Source organism: Cryptomeria japonica, chromosome 3 (assembly GCF_030272615.1).
Source record: "Cryptomeria japonica chromosome 3, Sugi_1.0, whole genome shotgun sequence".
In the NCBI taxonomy this organism is placed as follows: domain Eukaryota; kingdom Viridiplantae; phylum Streptophyta; class Pinopsida; order Cupressales; family Cupressaceae; genus Cryptomeria; species Cryptomeria japonica.
In genome coordinates this window covers 328,801,091-328,821,695 of record NC_081407.1, presented here as the reverse complement: position 1 = coordinate 328,821,695, position 20,605 = coordinate 328,801,091, and the positions used below count along the sequence as shown (strand labels likewise).

Genomic DNA, 20,605 nt, shown 5'->3' with positions numbered 1-20,605 from the left:
CCGGTAAACACATTTGAGTATCTGAGACACAAGTTAGGAGTGGTGTCACCTGCTTCATGCACTTAAATGTGTATGAAGATCTATGGTTCAGGGGAGTTCATTGTAAAATCTCCTATCTCTTGGACCATATGCTGGACACAGGGGGAGATCAAGTAAATTATGTTGCAGTACTGTTGACGTGTTTTTTGTACACGACCAAACACAGAATAAAATACCTAAAGGCACCTTATCCTCTCTTGAATAAAGTCTCCGAATGCTGAAGATGTCGCGAAAAGGATCAATCGGGATGACTTCAAGGTTTCTTCTGTAGGATCTCTACGTGTGGATAAGCTCTCTGTGGTATGATGTGATTTTGCTGGAATCACAAGGGGACTTACACTTGATGACTAAACGTCTGATTTGCTTTGAATGTTGCTGGAACACAGGTTTTTACTAGCTTTGATTTGAAAAAAGAAAAAAAAAACGAGGGCGAGGAAAGGATCTAATTCTGATACTAAGAATGTAGGAGCAATGAATGATCTTTGATGAAATTCTAACTAAGTCTTGTTTTGACATCCCAGGACCATCTCCACAAGGTTAGTGCGATCTTCGAAGGAAAGCTTTATGATGTTCAGATCATCACTACAGGCATAGACACCATCAGGCTGATGCATATCAATGAAGAAGCGACAATTGAAGTTAAGCTTAAGCTGAATGATTCCAGTTGACTACACAAGGCAAGTCTGCAATCAACAAACTGCTAGTAGTATGGATATACGAATTTCACCATCAATCAAACACATTTCTTCCCCTCATCTAATAACATGAAATCAAATATGAGAAGTATAGAGACCATGCAAATTGTTGAATCAACCCATAAATTTCACCATTTCTTCAATGAAGTTGTACAAGTCTTTTACAACAACATATTGGCAACAATCTTTGCCTTCTCTTTCTATTCTACTCTAATTGCTATTCTATCAACTGACTATCTACTATTAGCTAACTATTCACCTTCTAACTACTCTCTATCTATCTTCTATTCTATTAGCCTTTACAAATGAAGAGTCGGGGCTTATATAGTGCCCTTAATACAATTCAATGGCTAAGATCAATTTGAGATCAATGGCCAAGATTCTACAATGAAAACCCTAATTAGGGTTTGTTACAACAAACTTAATTCCGACCAATGAAATAATTGTATTAATTGGACACGTCTTCTCTGGAAAATTCGACCAATGGATAGCTGGGGTAGGTACATCGCAGTTTGTGCCACCTCCCATGAGTTAGGTACATTGAATCTGGACATGCTGAGGTGGACCAAACCGACTGAAGAAGTGATGACTGGGATGCCACCTCGTCTGACACTTGGTTGATATCCAATTCGATGATGCTGAGAAGCTAGCTTTAATTAACTCTTCTGAAACTATCTGCTTCTTCAACGAACCCTTGCTCTGACTTCTTTTGTCTTTGATGTGCAGGATGATGATGTACCTCGCCTTGGAATGCTGGATTGGAAGAAGTTATTCTTGATGATGCTTGACCGAAGAAGGCCGTCCTTGTCGATGCTAGACTGGAGGAGGTCGCCCTTATCCTTGCTTGATCTTCTTTGATGATACTGAGTTGGAGGAGATCATCTTTGTCTTGGACCGGATCTTCTTTGATGAGAGCCTGCCGACTTGTAGATACTCTAGCCTTAGGAGTCATCATCGTGATACCTACACAACATTTCAAAATTAGTCCCTGAGCATTAAAGGGTAGAAAATAAGACTCAAAAGGAAGATTTAAGATATTAATTAGGAAACTTCATGATAAATCTAAAGTTATCATTTCCTAATTAATTAATCAACACTTAGACTTTTCTAAAAAAAGTGCCCAAAAATCAAGTCTTGAACAAGGATATTAGGATAATTTCGCCATACCTCCTCTTGAGTACTTAATTCTAAGACCTTTTGAAAATGATGCAAGAAAAATGGATTTTGCTAGGCAAAGTTTAAATCATAGCCCTCTCTTGGATGAATTGCGCCTCCATTAGTCTTCAAAAGAATTTCACCCTCCTTAGTCTCCACACTTAGCAAAATTTCGCCTTCAATCTTCTGGATTTCGCTCCTCAAGGTGCTCCTCAGTTTCGCACTTTAGAAGGGATGAATGAATGATTTGAACTTGAAACAATGCCCCCCTATTATATAGAGTGCTCACCTTCTTTCCTCCAAGGCCGACTTGGCAAAAGGGATAAATAAATAAATAAAAACTCTTTAAAAAGGTGGCCGACTTGCCTATAAAGGCAAAATAATGCCTTTGAGTGCTCGCTTTGTATTTTTAATTTTAAAAATTAATTTTAGTGCCTCCAAGGTGGATTTTTTAATTATTTCAAGGCTTAAAATTAATTTATTAAATGCAAAATGCTTTTAAATTAATGCGAATTTTAATTTTCCAAATGTCTCAAATTTAGCAATTTTGGTGATTTAGTGCAAACTGGAAAATATCAATTTTTTGATCAAGGTCTCAATGAAGCTTGCTAGTGATTTCGCCCTGGACCCTCTCCAAGGGTCAGGAGCGATTTTCTTCCCTAGCTCAAAATTGACATTTTTCAAAGCTCAAAATTTCTTCAAGGCATCTCAAATAGGTCCTCTTACTGAATTCCAGACTTAGCTCTACCCAACTTAGGAGAAAAAGTGTGATTTTGATTTTTTTCGCCCTGGACCCTCAGCAAGGGTCAGGAGCGATTTTTTGCAATTTTGAATAAAAATTCTCACTTCCTTATCTAAGAACTTCTCCACAAAGCAAGATCATGTTTATGCCTCCAAACTAAGCAAGAAAATCCTCTTTCCAAGTTTTTCGCCCTGGACCCTCAGCAAGGGTCAGGAGCGATTTTGCAAATCTAAGCTCAACCCATCATCATTTTTCGTTGAAACTTCGTTCATCACTAGGCAAAGGTCTTCTTCTTCATCCACTCATTCAAGCTTGTTTTGTTTCTGTAGGGCAAAGTGGAGGTTTTTCAAATTTTCGCCCTGGACCCTCAGCAAGGGTCAGGAGCGAATTTTAGGTTTTAGGCCAATTTTCAAATCCTTTCATCTTCAAATCACTTCCATGGTATAAAACATCACGTCCTTCTCCCATCCAAGTCATAAAATCCAAAATCCAATCTTGAAATGCAAAGAAAATAAGAGGATTTGAATTTTTCGCCTTGGACCCTCTCCAAGGGTCAAGAGCGAATTTTGCCTTTGGGCATCAAAATTTGCACTTTTAACCATCCAACCCAAGTTGAAGGCAATTCAAATGTCATTTCACACCTATGTCTAAGCTTGGCCTTGCTCAAATTTTGGAGGAAAAGGTAGGTTTTAGGATTTTCGCCCTGGACCTTCAGCAAGGGTCAGGAGCGAATTTCCTTTTCTAGGCTTGGTTTTTCCTTTTTCAAACTCAAAATCACCTCAATTTGACCAAACAAGGCAAGAAATGCCCTCTACTAAGATTTTCGCCTTGGACCCTCAGCAAGGGTCAGGAGCGAAATTTTGGTTTTAGGCAAAATCCTTCATTTTTCAAAGTTAAAACTTCTTCAGGAGGCAAAAGGAAGTTGTTCTTGTTTCACTCATGCCTAAAACTTGACTTTTTTCGTTGCAAAATGAGAGAAATTCAAAATTTCGCCCTGGACCCTCAGCAAGGGTCAGGTGTGAATTTGCCCTTATTGCCCAAAATTCATCAATTTTCATGCGGCCAAACCTTTGAATGATGTTCAACCTTCCTTCCAGGAGACCCTGCACCTAAAAAATTTAGCCAAAATTAGTGACAAATAGGCTCAAATAAGATTTTCGCTCTGGACCCTCAGCAAGGGTGAGGAGCGAAATTCACACTCTAGGCTAAACTGCTCAATCTTCAAGTTTCAAATCACTTCATAGGGCAAGGTAAGATCGTTTTCAAGGCCAGGAAAAAGGTTTCAAGCTCAAACAAGGTGGCAAATGAAGTTTATAATGAATTTCGCTCTGGACCCTCAGCAAGGGTCAGGAGCGAAATTCCTAATCTTGGCCAAAATTCATCATTTTCTTCAAGGTTTTCAATCAATTCCAAAGTCCAAACAAAATGCTTTGCAAATCAAAATTTGGTCAAATAAGGCAAGAAATGAGTCCTAGATTGATTTTCGCCCTGGACCCTCTGGAAGGGTCAGGGGCGAGATTCGCCTTGGACCTCCAGCAAGGGTCAGGAGCGAAATTCACTTTTGACCCTCAGGAAGGGTCAGGAGCGAAATTTGACTTTTTGAACTCTCTGTTAGGATAATTTTATGGAATATAACATTTAAGTATAAGAATTCCATATATACTTTCAGGATGTTTGAGAGTGGTTTCAGACCTCCAGGAGCCATATTGCAAAATCTAGTTTTTGGAGGTTTTTCAGTTTCCAGACTTAGTCAAATTTCAGGATCAGGACATTCCAGACTTAGCCAAATTTCAGGATCAGGACATTCCAGACTTAGCCAAATTTCAGGATCAGGACATTCCAGACTTAGCCAATTTTCAGGATTAGGACATTCCAGACTTCATCACTCACCAACTTGACCTAACTCAAGCAGAACCTGCTATCCAGGTGATCCCCTTGGCGACACTCAAAAATGCAAAGGCTAACAGACAAAACCCTAAAAGACGTAGAAAACAAACCCCAGAAAGCAAAAAGCAGGGGTCACCATTTGCAATGGGGCGATGTGTGAAATGGTCACAACAAGTACCGACATGCTTGAGCTTTTGGGTAGTACTCACTGGTCCTCATTTGAAAGTTCTTTCAATGTCTATTCAGTTTGTACTTTAATAAAAATCAATTGGATCACCTGGTGAAAGGAACACTAGACAGGTGTACCGGAAGAACAAACTGTAGAAGGAGGGAATTGTTGTAGGAATACCTGAGAGAATCTCATGATTATGGGAACCTACTTTCCCAATTGGTAGCACTCATAGTACAATCACATTTGATTCTTATATGTTGCTGGTTGAGCGAATAGTGGTTAAAGGGGGAGAATACATTGTGTAACCAGTGGAGAATGAAATAGATTGAGGGATGCCCCGACCCTTTGTCATTGTTGTCAAAGGGGGAGAATGGTCCAATGGGCCAGGTGCCGGGTGAAGGAACAAAATGTGTTATCAATGCCAAAGGGGGAGATTGTTGGCATTATGTTGTCATTGATGTCAACTGATATGGAGGAAGGAGTGTGTAAGTAGACATAAAAGGTATGTTACCGGTACACATGAAGTGCTACATCTCCCAGAAAAGCAAGACCATCGTCAAGCAAGCAAAGAAGCAAAGAAGAACACAGGGATGTGATCACCTGTAGACAAAGAGAAGTATAATGCAATCGGTAAATGGACTTAGTGGATGAACCAACATGTTTGATGGAAGGCCAAGTTGATCCACTCACATAGAAGAGGTCAGCAAGTATGAAGGTCCACCGGTGAAGTTAAGTTATACCGTAAGGTGAGTTGAACTGGTAGTGAGCCTTGGTCGGTGAAGGATGACAGGTGGACACCAGGTGGCAAGCATGAAGAGGTCGGTGAAGTGTCCATCGATGTGGTAGATGACGAGCAGGTCGACTTTAAATAAGGAACCCGTAAATCACTAGTCAATGACAGAAGAAGTGCGGCTTGAGGCGAATCAAAATGCAAAAGCTTTTTGGCGATGTGAATCAAGCAGGACAATCCGATCTTTGTGCTCGTTGGTCGAAGGAAACATGTGAGACATTAATGTTGACTGACAGAGCAAGGCCGAAAAACAAGTTGCAGATCGCCTAAAAATTAAAAAACATGCATTAGAAGGCAAGGATATGGTGGTGCTGATTGATATAATGCAGATCAGCATTCCAGAAACGTAGAACCAGTCAGATTTGATACTGATTGAGTTGGTAGAGGACAACCCTAGCATGTCACCCTTTGAATGTTGCTTTTGGCGAGAACCCTCAAATATAAATATGTGAACTCGAAGACTAAAGTGATTGATGTTGAATGAGAGTTGTGAGAGAAAAGAGAGCTTGAGCAAGAAGAGAGTATTTGTTTGAGAGTTCCTTTCACAGAGAGTTAGAGTGTGGAGTTAGCAGGTTGAACCGGTGAGAGGTCCTAACCGGAAGAGACAGAGTAATCGGCGAACTGTTATAGTCTTAACAGTCAAGTGTACCGGTAGAGAGTGAATTATTAGGAAGGCATCCAAGTGTGGTGCCGTGTAGGGTGAGGATCTGAGAAAGAGAAGAAAGGAAGCGAGTAACTGGTAAGTGATCAGAGAGAGCAATTTGATAACCGACAGTAGAAGGACCGGTGAAACAAAGGAAGGTGTTAACAGGTAGACATCAGTTGATCAAGTGTTGCATAACTCATTTGCAACTAGGTGCTATCATTGCATTAAAATTGTATTTCATTGTATTACATCGAGTTGGTGCTTGGTGCAGGGGTTGGTGCTCTAACTCATTGTAACCTGTTGTTTCATTGAGAGGCTGGATTGGAGCAGTAGACTCCAGCAACATTTCTCACTGAGGTTTTTCCCATATAGGGTTTTCCTTGTACATCCGGTGTTGTGGGTTATGCATTTGTGTGTTTGCCTCTTTTGATATCCCCTCATATCTTACTGGTTTGATTGCTTAGTGTTTAGGTTGTTAACCGATACTCAAAGCTTGGTTTAACAAGAAAGGATTTTTAGGAACCACTGATTCACCCCCCTCCCAGTGGTACATTGTGTCCAACATTTTGATTGAGGCAGAATGGTTGTTAAGACACTCTATCAAGTGTGGCTTGATTGAGGGAGAACGTTGATAAGACACCCTATCAAGTGTGGCTTGATTGAGGGAGAACGGTTGTTAAGATACTCTATCAAGTGTGGCTTGGTTAAGGGAGAACGGTTGTTAAGACACCCTACCCATCCTAGTTTGTTATGATTGGGATTCCTTTAGTTATGACCTATGATTCTTCTCTCTATATTAAAGTTGTTTGTAATTGTAAATTACCTTATGTTTCATCATATTATTAAAGAGATAAAGGTATTCCCTCTCTAACCCACCCTTAATAGCTAAGAATTGTAATCTAGGTTAAACTAGGACATTTTACAAAAGGGGACATTACAAAGAAAGATGAGGTAGATGATGCCATGACAAATTTTTCTTTGCCAATGGCATTCCATTCCATGTGGCTCACTCTCCTTATTGTAAGGAGGTAATGGCAAAGGTAGCAAGGTTAGGACCATCATATGTGCCACCAAGATAGACAAAATTGGATAGGCAGTCTTGGATAAGAACTATTCCAAGATAAATATGTTAATAGAGAAAATGAAGGAATCTTGGGCCACAAGTGGATGCAACATGGTCGAAGTCCAAGATAGAGCAGGGGAAGAGGGTGAAGGATGTAGTGAAGAGTGATTTTTTTGGGATGATGCAAAATATTGTCTCCATCATTACTCTAGTTTTCTAGATGATTAGATATTGGGATACTAATGCACCTAGCCTTGAAGAGGTGTATGAGTGCATTAGTTTTATGCCATACCAAATAAAGGCTATCATGCAAGAGAACCCCACATTAACATTTTTCAATGAGCACATTCATTCATCAGAGATTGGAGAAGCTCAACACTCCCTTGCATGTTTGCCTATGCATTGAATCGCAAGTGGTATGTGCAAAGGCCTTGTAGAGTTGCACCATACAAGATGTTGAGGTGAAGGTAGGGTTTAGGAAGGCCATCCAAAAGATCTATGATCTTGTTGAGGTCGGATTCATTCGTGTTGAGTGTCAAAACTTGCCATTGTTAGGGGTTATTTTGAGAAGGCCAAGATGGATAGGGAACTATGGCACACAATGACCTAATTTTGTGGTGGACCATGCATGGTCTAATTTCTTTGACTACCTCTTAGCCATTCTTTTTCTATCTCAGGTTTCTAGTTCTTTTGTTGCTAAGGAATTGGTATACATATAGCTTCGTCCACTCCCTTAAGAGGAACAAGCTTACCTCTAGGAGAGTAGAAAATCTTGTGGCTCTATATAGTGCTTTGCTTCTCATTGATCGCAAGACACTTCTGTACAAGAAAGGTCCAACATTGCAGTAGAGCTAGATAAGCCAACACAAATTGATGAGGATGCTACACAGATAGGGCTGGTTGATGTTACTTTGGAGGAGCTTGACCATATGGAGTCTAGCAGTTTTAGTGATGAGGAGATTGGGGATGATTAGAGGTCTCACTTCACTCATTTTATTATTTTGAACATTTGTCATTGTAATCATCATTATGAAATCTTGAATATAACATAAATTTCGAATTGACATTCTCATTGTAATAGTCAATCTTAATTTGTTAATGTTCACTTCAAAGTTTAATATTTTCTAAGCTTTACTAGTTTTCCTAAGTTTGATTTGTGATTCTTGTATTTACTATTTATACATCTTTTTATAACTGTTTTATCAAGTACTCTATTTATTTCAGTACCACCCCCCCACTGCTGATGTCTCTTGCCATCCCCAAACTTAGAACCTTGGTCCCCCTATCCAAAAAACCCGTCTCTATGTTCTCCACATCCCTCAAGAAACTTCATGGAACTATGCTTCAACATTAACAGAATAATTCTGAAGTAACATATCAAAAAGGTATGGCCATCCTGATTTTTTCACAGGAGATTCCAATTTTCACATTCAGTGGTATAGTCATTTTTTGTAATATTTTCTACATTTACAGCATAATTGGGAGCAGCAGACCCCTTCAAAGGATCTCTTCCTTAGCAGCCATGTACTAATTTCCTTAATAAATTTTTTCTTACCTGCTGCTATGTAGCTTAAAAACTTGTTTCGACTGCATGCCCCAAGTAGATAAGTGATTCTTTTGTAAATTCACATTTCGTTGTGTTGCATGAGAGTTTTTTCCCTTTAAGATTTGCAAAACTTGCTTCAAGTGAAGTAGATGTTCTTCCTATGTAGCATTAAAAATTAGAATATCATCTAGACATTCTGACACATCTCCATTTTTCTTAGCACATCATTGATTAGTATCAGAAAAGTTGAGATCATAAAAGTTGGGGGTGCATTGCATAAACAAAAGGAATAACTATCAATTCATATAAAGCTTGCTTTGTTTTGAACATAGTCTTCCATGCATCCTTCTTTAGCCAAATTTGATGGTATCTTGATTTGAGATCTAACTTCATAAGTATTTGACATGTTGTAGCTAGTCCAAGTTGTCAATTATGGTGATTGTTTAATGTTCAAGAGATAATACACATCCTCCAAGAGCTATCCTTTTTCATATCATGAGAATTGGTTAACCACATGGTGGAGTACTTTGGCCGAGTGACCCCTTGTTCAAGTAACTTCAATAGTTGCTTCTTGACTAGATTGCTTTCCAAAAGTGATCGGTTGTATGGACCAATGTTAGTTAAATGAGATTTAAGAATCAATCTAATCTAAAGCTGTACCTTCCTTCTAGGTGGGAGCCCCTTGGTGCCTGGAAATCTACCTGGATAGATGTTAACATATCATCCAACTCTTTTATTCTTGTCAGTATTTGCAATTGTAGAGTCATCTAGACCATCTTCTTGTTTTTCCTTCAAAATAAGTAAACAAAACTTCTTATTTTGTCAAATCAATTTAATAGCTTGTTTGGCACTTATCCTGGCAATTTTTGCCCTGCTTTGGTGTGCCTTCATGGTGTAGTTGACCCTATTCTTGATCCATCTGTATTTTTCAACCCTTCAAAAAATAATATCTCTGACATATAAATATGGACATCCAAGTATTATTTCAATGCATCAAGACGAATCACTGCCACTTCTACTTCATCATTATACTTCGGATTAATGGTAAACTAGAATTTACATTTCCTAGCCAGTGAATATCTGCACCTTTTTAAACCAAACTCAAAGGACATTAGTGAGGATGATCATATATTTTTAAATCAAGCTTTTAACAATATAAGCCAAAATAAAATTTTAATAAGCAGGATTGACTAGTGCAGTTACCCAAAGTCACATTATACTTAGATGACAATGACATGGCAAACCAAAGTCACAGTATAATTACAGGGGTTTAAAATGGGAAAGACATGGCATATTAAAAGATGCTAAAATACTTAAAAACCCCACACAAAAAAAATGCAGATGTTATTTCATGCCAAATAGAGCACATAGAAAGTCCAAACTTCAATAATAAGATGCAAATAAAGATTTGATGTTGTCAATTACTATAGAATTCTCATCAACAATCATTTTTTCAGTAGAGTACATATTGACAAAGACTCATAAGTCATAAATCATATACAAAACAAAATTGGAGAATACACTTGTAGTAGTTCAGTTTTACCTCAACACCCACCCTATCACAGTCCTTACAGTAGAAGGAATAATCTTAAAAAAAATGCAATTGTACGCAATTAATCGTGGATCCGGAAAGCAGATGGTTTTTTCTTTGAATTAATCACAATTCGTGAAAAAATCACAATGATTTTGGTTTTTTCTTTGAATTAATCACAATTCGTGAAAAAATCACAATGATTTTTGGGTTAAAATTATGTTAAAATCACATTAAAATCACATTAAAACTGCCAAAAAATAAGGAAAAAAACACATAAAGATCACTGCAAAAAATCTGCAAAAAAAAACCCATGGAACCCTTAAAAGCCCTTGAAACTGCTTATAAGAGCAGAAAGTTTGATGGGACGAGAAAAACATGTGATGGGAGGAGAAAAATGTGTGAGACGGGAAGAGAAAAATGTGTGAGACGAGAGGAGAAAAACACGCTACTTACAGGTAACCCTGGGTTTAGCCTTGGCATCGTACCTTAGTCATTAATGAATTGATGTATGTATTTGGTGTATACATTCCATTGGCGAGGACCCCAATAGATCCTTTGCTGCTCTATCAAATAAAAAATTAAGGCCGACCGCCAACAGAAGTAAGTTGATTGCTGTTAAATGGTATAGTTAATTAGTCTTGCAAAATATACAACACATAAAAAATCTTCTTAATCTGCCTGTGCAGAACTATTATTTGTCAATATATGGACAATGCAGATAGTTGCACAACTAAAAGTAAAAAAGAAAAGGTAAACATAACTTTTTAGGTCACCACAAGCAAGAGACCAGTTTGTGTATGAGAGCCCCCCTATTCCAACATTTGGCATGAGGATTTTAAGGTATGCCACCCTAGCACTCAAGATTCCAACATGTGACCTCCATAATGGAGTACACATGACTGCACCTTATACCATAAGGCTGTATATCTTAGCACGTATAATACATAAATTTTTGTGCATGATTTGAATTAACATCATCAGCACACATCCAAATTGTAAAATCAAGTTGGACAACAAATTCCTATAAATACAAAACTTAAGAAATTCTAAATGTTTTACTTGAAATGGCAGTTAAAGAATTGTCAAGGTCATGACCAATGATATATTGATGAATCAAGAATCGATAATGTTGAGAAAACACTGTTCTCCAATTAAAGACAGAAGACCCCAGAAACGTTCCAGTAAATACTGTTCATGGCCTTGGTCAAAAGTGTACGTCATCCTGTATTTGTGAGTCTGTCACTTTTACATATACTGAGATTCAATCCTAGCTCTCAATAAAGACAATTTAAAAGCACAATCCTAAGAAATAATTCTTCTATTGCTCGTTGTTCCAATATTTGAAGTATCACCTTCGAAATGTCTTCAACTTCATCTTTGCTGCCTAAACACAATAACAGGCATAAACATCACAATGAAAACAAGAATGTAGTACCAATTGTGTTAGTTTTCGTGATCAGATTAACAATAATGAGCAGGAAATAATAATGCAGAGTCACAAGAATCAAAGCACACAAATAGAAAGGGCACACAACACAAGTCTACCTTGGGAAAACCTCCCTCTTGGAGGAAAAACCCAGCAACAACAGATCCTCAGATCTGATTATTCATTATGAATAAAATTGCAGTCTTACAACACTTATCTCAGGCTGAATACATGTGCAGATATCTTCAGCTTCAAATGACCTTTTTGTAATCAGCATAACCGTGCCTTCTTCAGCATGAACAATAGACTTAAATTCGCATCAATCAGAGCAGAGTCGGATCCATAGATCAGGTATCTTCACACCAAAAGAGAGCAGATATATTTCGCACTGTTATTGCAGATCTGATTCGCATATATGATAATTGTATCAAGATGCATTCTATGTAGCTTTTATATATGAGGTTGGTGCCTTGTTGGGTCGGCCCAATAAGGCACCTTTTGGCGCTAAAGTCTTTGTACTTTTCCCACGTTATATGTGCAAGATAGGGTCGGCCCTATATCTCACTCCACGATTTATTTAGGTTCAACCCTATCCTGGGTGCTAAGGTAGATGCTACAATCTCACACGTTTGACCTTGCTTGGCGTGTGGAAGAGAAAGGGCCCAGCCCTATCCTAATTTGTGCACATAGATAGGGCCCTTTTACATAAATACATTAGATGGAGATAGGGCCCAGCCCTATTTACACGCCTCCTTAATGAAGAAGGGCCCAGCCCTATAAGGATTCGGATGATGCCTTAAGGCAATCCGAATCCTTTTTATTTTCCTATCCTAGTTACACAAAAAAACAACACTCCCTCTTAACTAGGGAGGGAAATAAATACACAGCCAAATTCTCATGGACAAACCCATGGCATGAACATTTACAAGGTTTAGGATTAGGGCCCAGCCCTAATAGTACAATCAATATACAATTTGTGATTTGATCACGCAATTACATTACAATGAACCTTTACATGATCTTCTCTTGCAATGCCTGCAGAGGATGAAGCCAACGCTTCATTACTTTACACTTTCCTGGGGACCTGCATGTAACACCATGATCTTTCATCATGCATATCCGCAGAGGATGACAGAGACCTTTCCATATGCACACCTGCAATAATTAATAGTCAAAGATATATATACCATACAACATAAATCATGCACAACCGCAGAGGATACATAAGCTTCTTCACTGAGAAGAACAACCTGTCACCTTGCACACCGCAGAGGGTGAACTCACCTTGCACTCCGCAGAGGGTGAGAAATAACTGCCGCCTTGCACTCCGCAGAGGGTGGAAAGAACTGCCACCTTGCACTCCGCAGAGGGTGGGTGATACATCCAATGTATCATGTTTAGTATCATCATAAATAAACATTTTGCAATAAACAAGGAATATACATTATATATATATTATCAATTCCTCTATTAAACCATAATGATTAGAACCCAAGAATGGAATGAGATATTAAAAGATATCAAGACTCCCTCTTAAACCCTATCTAAATAAAGAATTCACAGACCTGATGATTCATTCTTACTTACGAAGTGGACCCATAGCATCTTAAAAGAGAGAGATGAAAGGTAGATTTTCATAATTAGTCCGATGACAAGATCTGATTGAGGTAGGGCTTCTCAGGTCATGCATGAATGCTTTCTTCAGAGAGACATTAGGTTACCTTAGAGACATGATATAGTAAAACTAAACACCAACCCTTACAAACCCTCAACACACAGATTTAGACATATAGATAGAAGACATTTACCTATACTCAGATCCTAATACACATCCATATATATACGCTATCACTATTCAGCCATGAAAACATTGAATATATAAGTGATAGCAGGTATATGATAGCAAAAATATATAAGGATGACAACAAGTATCAAAATAAGGTAAGTTTTAAGGTAGCTTCAAATCACCTACAACTTCACTTACCTATCTCCCTTGAAATAATTCATCACCTTTGAAGGTTCTAAGATACTAAGAGGATGAGGAATCCATTGATGCAGATGAAGGACCTTGACTGTGCATGTAATCATCTGAAAACCCTAGCTGTCACACAGAAGTCCAGGCTGTAAATCTGATCACTACACATGCAAACCTAGGCTTTGATACCATGTTAGTTTTCGTGATCAGATTAACAATAATGAGCAGGAAATAATAATGCACAGTCACAAGAATTAAAGCACACAAATAGAAAGGGCACACAACACAAGTCTACCCTGGGAAAACCTCCCTCTTGGAGGAAAAACCCAGCAACAACAGATCCTCAGATCTGATTATTCATTATGAATAAAATTGCAGTCTTACAACATTTATCTCAGGCTGAATACATGTGCAGATATCTTCAGCTTCAAATGACCTTTTTGTAATCAGCATAACCGTGCCTTCTTCAGCATGAACAATAGACTTAAGTTCGCATCAATCAGAGCAGAGTTGGATCCATAGATCAGGTATCTTCACACCAAAAGAGAGCAGATATATTTCGCACTGTTATTGCAGATCTGATTCACATTTATGATAATTGTATCAAGATGCATTCTATGTAGCTTTTATATATGAGGATTGGTGCCTTATTGGGTCGACCCAATAAGGCACCTTTTGGCGCTAAAGTCTTTGTACTTTTCCCACGTTATATGTGCAAGATAGGGTCGGCCCTATATCTCACTCCACGATTTATTTAGGTTCAGCCCTATCCTGGGCGCTAAGGTAGATGCTACAATCTCACACATTTGACCTTCCTTGGCGTGTGGAAGAGAAAGGGCCCAGCCCTATCCTAATTTGTGCACATAGATAGGGCCCTTTTACATAAATACATTAGATGGAGATAGGGCCCAGCCCTATTTACACGCCTCCTTAATGAAGAAGGGCCCAGCCCTATAAGGATTCGGATGATGCCTTAAGGCAATCCGAATCCTTTTTATTTTCCTATCCTAGTTACACAAAAAAACAACAATTTTAACAGAAACCAAAGAAAGAAATTTTGTTTAAACAGCAACCTTAATCATGAAAAAATACTGAAAACCTGTTACAGGAAACCAATATTTCAGATATAAGGCACTCATATTTCTAAATTTCTAAAAAGTATAATGAAACCAAGTAAGTATCAGTGGGCTCAAATACTTTTGAACTTTAACTTTTCATGATTGAAATAATAGGGTAATAAAACATTCCAAGAAGGATAATAATTAATAGAAATAGCTAACTTCAATTTTCCGTGGCCTGAAAGTATTTAAGTTATAAGCTAAGCAAGATTATGAACTACTTACAGGTTTAATGATTTGAATGAGTCCTATAAACTAAGCAAGATTATGAACTGCTTACAGATAATGATTTTAAAGAGTCCTTGTTTGGATGATCATTTCACAAACTCATGCAAAATCCAATCATATTTAAATTAGAATCCTTTGGACCTTTAGTTTATTTTCCTAACAAAGCTTTCAATTAATTAACTCTCACCATCTAGTTGTTATTAATGCACTATGAAGTATGCTTTGTGCAATGAAATGCAATCAATAATATGATTATAAACAACTAAATCTATTTTCTACAAGTCATGGTTTAAATTTCCATTTTATTTGTTCTCTATATCTCCATGCTATGGAAATGCCCATAACTTTTCTTAAAAAAGTAGTTGTTGGCTCTTTTCCTAAATTCTTTACATTCTTTTTTAAAATTCGATTTTTCCCCATTTTTTCAAAAAATCTTATACATTTGGTTTACCAATTTTTGCTGCTGTGGACTCCTTTCAAGTCATGATTAGAAAACATGCTTTGAACTTGTACATAACTAATCATGGTCCATACATTCTGCAAGATTCAAGGTAAATAGCTTGTTATTATAATGAGAAAGACATGGTTAGAGAAAAGCCACTGCCAAGTGCTCCAAATTGTGGTCCATTCTTTCTGCAAGATGCCATACAATTGTGTCCATTACAATGCCCTTATCTGCACTATGATACACAATTACGGCAATTTTATCCTTATTGTCACATGTCATAATTGCATTCACAACAAGAATAACACCCTTACCTAGAAGATGCATTGAACTGGTTAAACCCATTGTTTTTGCATGACAGTTCATCTTTGTTCTTCATGTACACAACAGAACTCCACATAGTTGAAAGGAATTAAAGTCATGGTTTTAGTGTTCAAATGTGTCTACATCCATGTGTGACCTTAAATAGGCATGGATACCATTGGTTGAATATATGTACACATCTGCTACTTCTTGGCTGTTTATTCTCCTAAATACATGTAAGAACCTACCAAGGGCTCTCAACTCAGACAACGGAGGTTTAGTTGAACCTGTTGCGTTTTATGTTTTGTACTTTGTAATTTCTAACAACAAGGGCTAGTTTTGAACAAATAGTATGCAAAAAGCAATACTGGAAAGAGCTGGAAATTAATTGAACTTCAGAAAGTAGGATTATCAAACCCTTATTACATCCAATTTGCATAAACACCTTCGATAAAGAAATCAGACAAGACTAGGAAGTTTTATTGTCAAATACCTCAAATTTATGAAACCCCTTATTTGTCCTTGCTGCCGTACAACAGTAAATAATGACAGCAAAATTATTTATCAGTCCAAACTACCTGGAATGGTGAGACCAGGTCTCTTTTAGGATTTATTTCAGAATTTTTGGACGACTCCAACAAAATCGTACCTTTCAAGGAAGAAAGGTACGACAGATCTGCAGGCCGTACACGCACAAAAACCCCAGCTGTAAACACAATTATTTTTGCCTCTGCTCTGACTCTGGGGCTGCAATCAATCCTTTGCATAAAATGTAATAAACCCTGTCTAATCTGCCCAATCTTGGTTTCTGGTTAAAACCAACTGAAAAGCAAAATCAACTGATATTTCACAGCTCTAATGCTGATGCACAGAAATCCACCGTTTTCCTGTATCGATACGCTCAGATCATCCGCAGGAAGAAACCCCTGCTGAAACCCTCAAGCCAAAATCTCCTCAGAGTAAACTCAATATCAAATCATCCCAACCTGAAAAGAAGACCTAAAAACTTCTTTTATCTCCTCCTTTAGGGTTTGGTGCAATTCCCAAGAAAAGTACGATTTGGCATTTAAATGATGTTTTAACTTTTAATATTTATTTTTGACTATTGAGGCTTAAAAAATAAATCATTTCCAATTTAATATTAAAGTGGCCCCATCCGATGAGAAATAGACCCTCATTTAAGTTATAACTTAAAACATTAAAGTTTGCCACATAATATTTAATTAAAGCAATGAAATATTGATCTCTCCAAGTACTCATAAAAAATGCTTGTTGTCAAAACTGGAGATTGCCAAACAATACTTTGTCACTGCTCATACTGTTCACTCTGAAGATGGAGAATTAGTCTCCAGGAGACCCTCTAACCAACCTCATCAGCCTACGAGGGTTAGTGATAGGCTAATCTACCAAGTTGACAGATGTCAACTAGAAGGGGACATCACAATACATGGGATTAGATGGTGATTCTCCATGTGCGTACCTATTTAAGGCTCTTTAGAGAAGACTTGAGTAAAATGAGAATCAAGACAATTTCAGAACAATCATGCCATCAAATAATGTCTCTAAAGCCTCCAACAATATGCAACCCAACAACGCTCTATTGTCCTTGCTTTGAAATTTTTTCTTCCCCTTTCTTCTTCCCTTCTATATGATATGTTTGGACACATGTGCTTCATCCAAGTGCTTTGGCTTAATGCTGATTACCCTTCTCTAGATGTGGGTGCGGAGGCCTCGAAGGTATTTTGTTACTATGCCTTTGTCTTCGTGTTCAATCCAAGCAACATGGTTGTCTTCAAAACTTTGTAGTATAGTCCTTCACACTTTGCCCACTACCTTGTTTGAAATACGACTACTTAGATTTGTAGTATAGTCTTTGTTTAGTTTTTTGCCCAATCAGATGTAGATTTTTATGCAATGATTCATTGAACTCATCCCAGCTAGCAACAATGGGTTTTTTTCTTCTTGCTAGAAAAAGACAAATAACTTACTCATCATGGAAGAGGATCCCCTTCCATTTTGAGACTTATAAAATAATCTTTTACACTTCACTAACATTCTGTACACTAAAGTATATCTTAATTTGTCTAATCCAAATATCTAGAAATATAGTATTTGCTTGCCTGTTAAAGGCTTTTATTTGCTTTTAAATTTCATTTTGAATTGAGCATTTTTAAATTTTTACATGACTTTTCCTGATGGCTTCTCATCCAAGAATTTATCTGTGTCAACCATGTCGTCTCCATTGTCTCCAAAACCAAACTTTTGGATAGGGCATATACTATAGAGTTCATAGAGGACTGATCTTGAAACATGTGCTCTTGTTTTTGGTTAATGTAGTAGAAATGCACAAACCACAGACCTATATTTCCTTGCTACTTGAATTTCTCTAATAACAGTTATGTAGAGGTCTGAAATGTTGTTTGGGGCTGAAATCAAAGATCTGAAAGTAATGAAAGTTTGCAACACAACACAATAATTTTCTCTTGGAAAATCTCGGGATGGGGAAAAACCAGTTGGTAGTGGGCAATTGCTCTCTAGTTTATTATTTTTCCTAGAAGGATCAATTACAGAGATAAGAGATACAACTTTTAGTTATCCTTACTGTCAAGTCTGCTACTTCATTTTTCAAATGAGATTCTTCTTCTAGTTGCTTCAAAACTCAAACTTGTCTCCAATGCTTTAATTTGCTCTTTAGATGTCTTCATCTAGGTGTGGGAAGTCTCTAACTATGCACTGAGATTTCTTCTTCTCTAGCAATGAATAGAAAATGTTTGGCTGGTCGGTTCAACTGCTCATGTGCTTAATCCATACCAAACCACCCCTTTCATCACATTGGCAGTTCCATAATGGCCCTTTAAGGGAACCAGTGGTTTCGAAACTACCTGCATTGGAACCGGTGGTTTCATATTACTTCTTCTGAGGTGTTTTGAGGCCTGAAACTCTAGAAGTGAATCCTTTTGTTGATGTGTTATCTTTTCATGGATTACTATAAATCATATCAGGACAAGAAATACTGTGGTAGATCAAGCACACAATGGGGGTTGGGTTTCACTTATCCTTCTCTTCTGAGTAATAAAGCTAATCCTAAAAGGTTGTGCCAAAACAGGAGAATTTGTTCTTTATTAAATATTGTGCTTTAAAAGAGGATATGTATTTACTTGAAAGTTGTTATAATTTTCTCAATAGTGCCATTTCAAGTTTGAATCAAACATAGCAGACTGATAAAATAAGAAATAGTACGTTGAATAAATGGTCAAAATTAAAAGTTATAACTTTGGTTACTTGAATTTGTTTTTTGAATTCATGTCTTATTTTTGTTTCCCCAGCTTGGTATTTAACAACTCGGAGTAGTCATCTCATCAACAATTTTCCCTGGTCTAAAGTTCCATGGTTCCTTTGGGAAAAGGAAAAGCGATGGGTGTAACCCTTAATTACAATATGCTTTCCTTATTTTTAGAGGTTTATTTTCCAAAGAGAGAGGAACAACTGTCACAGATTGGTATTTCATTATATTTAACGTATCTATTTCCTCTTGGTAGGACCTGTGTTCTTGTCATTTGAATTCTATTGCAGAAGAGACTGTGCTTATGTAGAAAATATAACTTTTTTCATTATGTAGCATTGTCATCTGTTGTACTTAAAACTATAAGAAGATGCTGCTAAACTTTCACAAGAAACTAATGGGCTGTCAGTATTCGTTATTCTGTCTGCAGATCCTTCTAGAATTTGCCGTAAAAAGTGAGAATTACAAGGAGGCTGCTAAATTAAAACTGCTTATTGATGAAATAACTGCATATGATACTGCTAATGAAGTCATTAGTCAGTTGAAGGTAAAATTTACTTATTTCCAGGTTTTGGGTTATGGCTTAATCAAATGAACCCTATTTTTTTCATTTCATGCAATACACTTTTTCAGAAAGCAGTAGAAGTGGAATGCTATGAAGATGCAGCAAAGATTCGGGATTTAACTTGTGCTGGATTGGTGAGCTGTTTTTCTTGGTTCTTATATGTGGAACATATATTACCCTAATTCAGATTATTCAAGGAATTATCTCAGCTTAATTCTTTTGTGTAGATATTGGAAAAGTAAAAGAAATCACTAAGATTAAGTAATTGACCATTAAAATTTGAGTCCATAAATTCCTTATTTAATTTCCGTTTTTGAATGATTATATAAACTCAGCCCCTTCATGTTATAACTCGAAAGTGGAAGTTGTTTGTAAAATCTCACATGTTTTATTCTTTTCAATGGGGCCTAGATGTTATAACTGGTAGATTTATAGATTAACCATTAGTTCATTATTTGTGGCTTAGATCTTATATATTTAGAATTCAAAAAGGTTCTTTCATGACAGAAGCCTAACATGTAGGAGAAGTGAAAGATACATAATATAAATGGTAGATGATACTTTAAAATATATTTAATAGAAGGGAAATTTCTCAGGTCAATGAGGATCTTCTTCAAATCTAACATTCAACAGTTAAGCTGCATACTGCCCTTTGAACAATAATTTTAAACCATTCAACACTACAGACTTATTCATCCTCCTGCTAATACAGAGTGTTTTAAGGTGATTAGGCACTAATTCTTACTGGCAGCCAAACATTGAACCACAGCTGCCAATGAAGTGAATCAATATTGTGTACTGACAATCATAACTTAGATGCATGATACTAGAGGTGAAATCTGAGCATGAAATGAAGTTATTGTCAAATTAAATAGAAACAAGCACAAGATTAAGAACTATAACACTCATTGTTGTGCTGAGTTCACATAGGCCTGATACAGAGTTGGATTGTTAGCTTAAATTGAAGAATGCAAAGAACAATACACACAGTAT

The 20,605-nt window shown here is 37.2% G+C and overlaps 1 protein-coding gene across 3 annotated transcripts in view; it reads left to right on the top strand.

Moving 5' to 3' along the window:
- Nucleotides 1-20,605, top strand: part of LOC131038369 (protein EXECUTER 2, chloroplastic) — a 49,715-nt gene that overhangs the window by 12,934 nt on the left and 16,176 nt on the right. For 2 of the 3 annotated variants that reach the window (XM_057970780.2, XM_057970781.2), the window contains exons 2-3: nt 19,478-19,594; nt 19,681-19,746. In XM_057970780.2, coding sequence (XP_057826763.2) covers nt 19,478-19,594; nt 19,681-19,746 — 183 coding nt within the window. The remainder of the gene's footprint in view (nt 1-19,477; nt 19,595-19,680; nt 19,747-20,605) is intronic. The other variant, XM_057970782.2, reaches the window with a different exon arrangement.